General features: G+C 61.6%; 1 protein-coding gene across 2 annotated transcripts; it reads left to right on the top strand.

Annotated features, from left to right (window-relative positions):
• The first annotated feature begins 1,129 nt into the window (after nt 1-1,129).
• Nucleotides 1,130-6,602, top strand: SLC38A7 (solute carrier family 38 member 7). 2 transcript variants are annotated; one of them, XM_009290785.2, is made up of 10 exons: nt 1,130-1,572; nt 1,798-1,996; nt 2,087-2,231; nt 2,979-3,077; nt 3,987-4,044; nt 4,446-4,560; nt 4,786-4,933; nt 5,018-5,217; nt 5,467-5,521; nt 5,615-5,802. In XM_009290785.2, exons 1-10 carry the CDS (start codon nt 1,306-1,308, stop codon nt 5,715-5,717), a joined length of 1,389 nt encoding a protein of 462 aa, XP_009289060.1. In that variant the 5' UTR covers nt 1,130-1,305; the 3' UTR covers nt 5,718-5,802. The 2 variants fall into 2 exon arrangements, with proteins under 2 accessions (XP_009289060.1, XP_019330555.1); XM_019475010.1 differs by lacking the exons at nt 4,786-4,933; nt 5,018-5,217; nt 5,467-5,521 and having other exon boundaries at nt 5,615-6,602.
• Nucleotides 6,603-7,555: the final 953 nt, after the last annotated feature.

The raw sequence follows: 7,555 nt of genomic DNA, 5'->3' as shown, positions 1-7,555 counted from the left end.
GCCCGGGGGGGGGCGGGCGGGGGGCGCCGCCGGGGCCCGCGCGGGTCCGCGGGGCTGTCGAGTCACCCTCGGAGAAGCGCCTGCTCTCAGGGTCTCTCGTTGTCACCGGCATGGTGGCTTTGCCTGGGGTGAAAGGACAGCCGGGCACCCCGCAGCATCCTCCTCCGGCCACGGGAGAAGCATCGACCCCTTCCGCGTCCCGGCGGGGGCTTCAGCCGAAGCGGACCCACGCGTGCCAGCAGACCCACCGGGCTGGGGACCTGGGACCTGTCCCCTCTGCGCTCCTACCCCCGGGGGAGAGGGCTGCCTTTCTTCTTCCCCCGCGCAGACCTGCGGGGTTTTTCCCCTTCCCCAGAAACCTTTGAAGAGGATTTGTAGCACCAGTGTGGGGTTTAAAAAGCCTAGAAGCAAAGGGTGGGCTGGTCAGGAAGAGTCCCTGGAGACGTCATCTAGGAAAAAAAGAGATTTCCCTTGAAAAGAGATTTCCCTTGGCTGTGTAGGTCCCTGCGAAGCCCTGCCAGGTTGTGAGGGTTGATCTCCTTCAGCCCAGCCAGGCACTGGGGTGAGATCTGGGCTGTCCAGCCCCCGAGGGCTGCGGCGCTGGAAACACCAGGTCTTCAGGTCCAAAAGCTTCTGAGACTTCTCGTGCTGATGGTCACCCTGGGGGTGCATTGGGAGCGGCTGGTCCTGCTTTTCCTGGTGACACGGTGTTTCTGCTGCGTGCGTGGGTCGTTCCCGTTGAGCCCAGCCTTGACCTTTACCCGGGAGCACATGCACGGCGGCTCTTGCAGAGCTTGCAGGAATTGGGGTTGGAAATCAGGAAGCGAGACGTGACGCTGGGTCTCGTGCCTGCAGAAGGGCGAGTCCTGCCGTGAGGCTGCGGCTCCCCAGCCCCGCGGCCGGGGCTCAGTCCCCCGTCCGATGGCAGCGGTGTCCTCACCCTGGATTCGGGCGACGAGAGGTGAGTTCTCCTGCCATATCTCTGCTGGCATGAGGACACCTGTGTGCCGCGACCCCCAAGCTGAGACCCAGGGAACTCATTTCCCCTGTGCCCCCATCCGATGCCCAGGTTGTCCCTTGTTAACATACCTTAATTAACACTTACCGTGTCCTTCTTCATCCCCTTCTAGGAGCAGTGAAGTGCCTGACCCCCGCGCTGCCGCGGTCCCAGCCTGCCCGTTCGCGGCCCTCCCTGCCCGATGGAGCCAGTGCTGGCAGAGGTCCCTCCTCGAGGCAGCCGGCTGAGCCCGGTGCGGGAGCGCTAGTGGGACTTGGACGGTGGCGTGTGCCACCCTAGGAGGGGCGATGGCTCAGGGCACCGGGAGCATCAACAGCGACTACAAGGATTGGGAGTGGAGCGCCGATGCCGGGGAACGGGCCAGGCTCCTGCAGAGCCCCAGCGTGGAGACGGTGCCGAAGAGCGGAGAGAGCCAGGGAAACGGTCTGGGGGCCACGTCGGCTCTGGGAGCCGTCTTCATCGTGGTCAACGCTGCCCTCGGGGCCGGGCTGCTCAACTTCCCCGCCGCCTTCAGCATGGCCGGCGGCGTGGCCGCGGGCATCGCACTGCAGATGGTGAGAGGGTGGGGAAGGGACAGTCCCTTGTCCCACCCTGGGAGGGGACGTGGCGGGGACGTGTGGAGCTGCAGAAGGGGCTCAGGGAGGACGTGGCTCCTGGGAGGAAGCCCTGTCGGGTGAGGGACCCCAGAGATGCTCTGTGTGTACAAGGGTGGCTGCTTGAGGTGGCTTTGGGGACCTCGTCACGCTGTTGCCTCAGTGTCCCCTCTTTCCCCACCCCAGTGCATGCTGATCTTCATCATCGGAGGCTTGGTCATCCTGGCGTACTGCTCGCAGGCCAGCAACGAGCGGACCTACCAGGAGGTTGTGTGGGCCGTCTGCGGGAAGGTGCCTGGCGTGCTGTGCGAGGTGGCCATCGCCGTCTACACCTTCGGCACCTGCATCGCTTTCCTCATCATCATCGGAGACCAGGAAGACAAGAGTAAGTGTGTCCCACGGGGGAAAAAAAATAACCAGTTGCTGTCCCTTCGGCTGGAAGGGGACAGCCTGACCGCTCCGGTTGTCCCCGCAGTCATTGCTGCTCTGGTGACGGAGCCCGAGGAAGCTGGGAGCAGCCGCTGGTACACGGACCGCAAGTTCACCATCAGCATCACCGCCTTCCTCCTCATCCTGCCCCTCTCCATCCCCAAGGAGATCGGCTTCCAAAAATACGCCAGGTGGGTGGGGAGAGCCCTCCGGGGCTGGGAGCCAGCCTTGGGCCAGCCAGCACCCACCTAAGCACGGTCCCAGGGGGTGGGGAGTGGAAACGCCGTGGTTCTAGCGCCGCACCTGCCCGCTTGCCCCTGAGGGGTTGGACATGTCCTCCTCTGCCTTCCCGTGCCTCAGTTTCCCCATCTGGGAAGCAGAGGAGCTGCTGAGCACCGCGCGGCCACAGTATCGTACTCCGGGGCTTGTGTCCCTCCCTTCTGCTCGCTGGAGGAAGCGGGGAGAGCTGCTTTCAACTGCGTTGTCCCCTGTCTTTGGAGTTGGCCATCCAGCAGAAAGGAGAGCCAGTAAGGGTCCCCGGGCCCGGTGGTCTGCAGGCCAGCCCCGCTCCACCAAGCATCTTGGTGTAACCGGGCTGCTGGAGCTGGACCAGGGCTACCGCGGAGTGTCACTTCTTTAACAGTCGCCTCTTTCTCCTGCCCGAAACCCAGCCCATCCCCTTGCTGGCAGGTCTGCCACTCACAGCGGCACGGGACAGCCCCCGAGCGCAGCGGGATTGCGTTGGCATCCGCTCTGGGGACAGCGGGTGACGGTGCCTGGCATATTCCCATGGGAAGAGAGAGCAGGGGTGGTCCTGATGGGAAGGATTGGGGTGGCCTGGGCTGTGCAGGGAGGAAGATGGGGCTGCAGAGGGTGGGTGGAGACCCTCCGCAGAGCGGGGAGGCAGCACGCTGACGGTCTCCTGTCCCTTCTTGCAGCTCCCTGAGTGTGATTGGCACGTGGTACGTCACAGCAGTCATTATCATCAAGTACATCTGGCCCGACAAGGAGCTCGTGCCTGTGGAGATCCCCACCAGGTGAGTGCAAGAGACCTGATGCTGACGGTGGCCGTCACAGCACTGCAGAGCCAGGCAGGGCTGTGGGAGCGAGGGCTGCAAAGGCTGGGGACAAATCCGTCATGGGTCCCATCCCTGGGCCCGGGGACGCTGCATGTTGCTGCCAGAAGCTCCCAAGTGGCTGCATCTCCGCATGTTTCAGAGGAGCAGGTGGTGAAGGAGAGGAAAAAGACCTCTTGGAGGTCCCCACGGCTCCGTCACAGGTTTTGAGGAGAGCTGATTGACTTTTAGCTCCGATACAGCCAGGCCCAGAGTTCCCCGTGCGGTGCTTGTGCTCACCCAGCAACCAGGGCTGTGTCTATTTTAGGATGATTTTGGTTATTTCCTTGGCCAGCACAGCCCCTGTGGCTTGTCCCCTCCCTTGTCCCCAGATGTTTGGGGACATTTATGGACCCAGTGCGGGCAGTGGGAATTTTAGGGCAGGGCAAAGTTTAGACCGGTTTTCGGTACTGCCCAAGTAGATTCTTATTTTTTTTTACTGATACTTTTATTTTTGTAAGTCCTCAATTTTGGCTGGTTCTGTCTCGGTGAAAGGCCCTGGTCTTCAGGGAGTGCCAGGTCCCAGGAAAACCTCGCTCCGTGCGAAGGCATCGTCCTGGGTGGGGGGACAGTAACCGCGGGGGGGGCAGGTCAGGAAGAGGAACGAGCCCGTCGCGAAAGGAAAGGCCCTGGTCTTCAGGCCAGGTCCCAGGAAAACCTCGCTCCATGCGAAGGCATCGTCCTGGGTGGGGGGACAGTAACCGCGGGGGGGGCAGGTCAGGAAGAGGAACGAGCCCGTCGCTGAGCACCCCGAGCTCATCTTCCCCTGGGGCGCTGGGTGGGGGGCGCCGGGGGCCCTGGTCTGACCGGTGGGTGTTTTTCTCCTGCCAGCCCCTCCACCTGGACAGCCGTCTTCAACGCCATGCCCACCATCTGCTTTGGGTTCCAGGTAAGGCCACCCGGCGCTCCCCTTCTCACCCTGCAGCCGCCTGGGTGGGGGACCAGCGTGGTCCAGGGATGCTCCCCTGGGCAATCGACCACAACCTTCCCCCTGTGCTCACCGCACGGCTTTGCGAGGGGGCTAAAGCCAGTTTAACATCACATCTGGATGGAGATGGAGCAATTTTACCCCAGCTGGGAAGGCCAGGGCAGCCTGTCCCCGTCTTTTCTTCTCCAGCGACAAACCTGGGGGGGATCACGATGTCACGACATCACGATATCACGCAACCTGGGGGGGATCACGATGTCACGACAAACCTGGGGATATCACGTGTGGGATCCCGTGCGGCTCCCTGTGCGCTCGGGCTCAGCCCATCGCGTGTCCCCGCTCTCTCTCCATGTCCCCGGCAGTGCCACGTGAGCAGCGTGCCCGTCTTTAACAGCATGAAGCAGCCGGAGGTGAAGACCTGGGGGGCAGTGGTGACAGCGGCCATGGTGATCGCTCTTTTCGTCTACACGGGCACTGGTGAGCGAGGGGATGCTGTGTGAGTGTGGCATGGTCCTCGGAGGGGCTGTGAGCTTCTGGAGGGCAGGGACCCTCTGCTCAGCAGAGGGACAGAGCGGGAAGGGAGGGGAGTCCATCTAACCCCCCCTGCAGCGTGCCCTGTGCCATATCCATCAAGTCTGGTCCCTCAAACACACATGCGGGAGGCTTGTCCCCGTCCCCTGCTGACTGCTCCCTTCCCGGCAGGCGTCTGCGGCTTCCTGACCTTTGGAGCCGGCGTGGAGCAGGACGTCTTGCTGTCCTACCCCTCCAATGACATCCCCGTTGCCCTCGCCCGGGCCTTCATCATCCTCTGCGTGCTGACGTCCTACCCCATCCTGCACTTCTGCGGCCGGTGAGCGCTGGGAGGAGGCAGGGGCTGATGTGGGCAGGAGGGGCAGCGCAGGGAAACCCCCCTGCCCTGGGTCTTTGCCCGCAGGGCTGTCTTGGAGGGTCTCTGGCTCCGCTACACCGGGGTGACGGTGGAGGAGGACGTGGTTCGGGAGCGGAGGAGGCGCCTGCTTCAGACCATCAGCTGGTTCCTCCTGACCCTCCTCCTGGCTCTCTTCATCCCCGACATCGGCAAAGTCATCTCTGTCATCGGGGGCTTGGCCGCCTGCTTCATCTTCGTCTTCCCAGGTAGGGCATCCCGGGATGCTCAGGGGCCAGCGGAGGTCTCAGCCTTGCGTCTCGAAGAGGGAGGGAGCGGGATGGAGATGCAGGAACCAGGAGGTCTTTAGAGAAGGACGAAAGTGTGGCGTGAGGTTGGTCGGCAGCCCAGCTGTTTTGACTGGACTCTCTGCTCCGTAACAGGGAGTGCAGCTCCGTGGCTTGTGGGGTGTCTGCTCAGTCCTCGTCTGGGTTTAATTTGCCCCTTCTCCCTTTCAGGGCTCTGCCTGATTCAAGCCAAGCTCTCCGAGATCCAAGAAACCAGGGCAATCAGGTAACCGAAACGCGCTTCCCCTCTCCCCCCTTCCCCTGTGGATGTTGGCGTGAAGGTCCCCTCTAAACATGCCCTGTCCTCCTCTATCCACAGCTGGTGGGCCCAGGTCAGCTACGGGGTGTTCATGGTCACCCTTGGAGCCTTCATCTTTGGACAGACCACTGCCAACGCCATCTTCGTGGATCTCACAGCCTGACTCCTCCTCCAGGCTGGACCGCGCTGCTGCTGTGGGGATGCAGGTTTCCCCTAGGACCAAAGGGAAGCGGGGAGAAAACACGTTGGCATGTTGGGAAGATCCAAGAGGAGCGTTATAATCTGGGGCTTGGCTGAAAGAGCCCTGCGGTGGTTTGTATCTCGTTGTCTTAACGCACCAGGCAGTCAGGCTTGTCCTCTCGGCCCTGACTCCCTGGTGAAGCCGGAGCATCACTACCAGGGGACCTGTAGGCCAGGTCAAGCCCTTTCTGCCCCGCCGGGGTAGACATCACTACCTTGGACATCACTAAGGGGTCATGGTTTGGGTTTGCGAAGGCATGCTGCTCTCACCCGTGTACCCCTGTGCTGGCGGAGCTTCTCTCCGCAGCTTAAAACTCCTTCTTCTCCCAACATTGGAGGGAGACAGTGTGTCTTGCATAAGGGGAACTAGTAATCGTGTTTATCAGACAGGGCGACATCCCCGTAGTCCTCTTCTGTGTCAGTGTTTGGTTTGGTTTGAACTCTGCTTTCCCGTGGCTCATCTCGCCGGTCTCCTGCCCTTACTCTTACATCTCCCTCCGCCTGGGCTGCGCTTTCTGTTACAAAGTGGGACCGTCGCCTTCATCAGCCTTATTTTTTTTTTTTTTTTCCGGAGGATCAGGATGAGCCCGGGGCAGGGGCACGCCGGTGCAATGTTTCCCCTGCCAGGGGTTGCTCACTCGCTAGAGAAGGTGCTGTGGCTGCATCGACCTACTGGAGACACTACGCTAGAGCAAAGCTCTTCTCCAAATTTCCAATCCTGTTCTTCCAGGAGGTGTCCAGGGAATGGGACTGGGCCAGGTGTAGGTTTTAAGGGATGCTTTGGGGATAAAGCAGTCAGTATTAATCCGTTTTATATTGTTCCCTTGGTCGTTTACACTCTCTGTGGCTGGTGTTGCTCTGGGCTGTCCCCCCGTTGCCTGTCTGGATGATAGTTTCACTTCGGCGTTTGCTGGGTTGAGCGGTTCCCCCAGCTGCAGATTCAGTTGGGGGAGTTAAACCTCAACAGCAGACTGCTCTTATTCAGTCTTTGAGTTTCCTTGTTCCTTGTTTGGCTTCTAAAACCCCGGGGGAGGGAGGAATTCATGTGTATTTATTGCTGCTTCTGTGATGAGGTCCAGCCCGGCTTTGTGCAGCACCTGGCTTTGCTCCTTCTGCATCTTCTGGAAGCAGCCCAGGCTGTCGCGGTGGGAAGGTGAACCATGGCGTGCTTCTGTACTTCTCACCGTGGCTCTCCCCCTCCGCGACCAGTGGCGGCGGGTGGGAGGACAGCACGTGGGCGCTTCCCCTCGTGGAAACGTTTGGTCTTTCCCTACTAATGCTTGCTGCGTGTAAATGTGGACCTCCCCGCTGCTCCTCAGGACGGGACGGGGAGACCCAGGGGGAGGAGGAAGCCCCAAGCCCAGCGTGAATGTTTGAGGGACCCTGTGAAGGCACGTGTCCCTCCTGCCTCCCCCAAGGTACCTCCAACCTCCGTGCCCTCAGCTTTTGACAAAACCAGGCTCCAGCAGATGCCCCCATTCGTATGGCACCGGCTGCCTCCCGAGCCCCTTCGCCCGGCTCCTGCCTGAGAGCCGGCGCTGGGGCTTGGAGAACCCCTCGGCGTAAAGAAGAGGGTGCCCACCCTGACACCGCCCAACCCTGCGGACCGCTCCTCCTGGAGGTGGGGAGCACAGAGCCACCTTCCCGTGGGGCCCAGCAGGGCTCAGCAGATGCCGACGCCGAGATGCCTTTTAGCACCCGTCCCCCATCACGACGGAGAGGGGCTTTGGCTGTTGTGGCTCTGGCTCTCCCGAAGGTGAG

The sequence above is a fragment of the Aptenodytes forsteri genome, unplaced genomic scaffold (genome assembly GCF_000699145.1).
Source record: "Aptenodytes forsteri isolate BGI_AS27 unplaced genomic scaffold, ASM69914v1 Scaffold14, whole genome shotgun sequence".
Classification (NCBI taxonomy): domain Eukaryota; kingdom Metazoa; phylum Chordata; class Aves; order Sphenisciformes; family Spheniscidae; genus Aptenodytes; species Aptenodytes forsteri.
The sequence above is the reverse complement of the archived record's forward strand: the minus strand, read 5'-3'. Positions and strand labels throughout refer to the sequence as shown.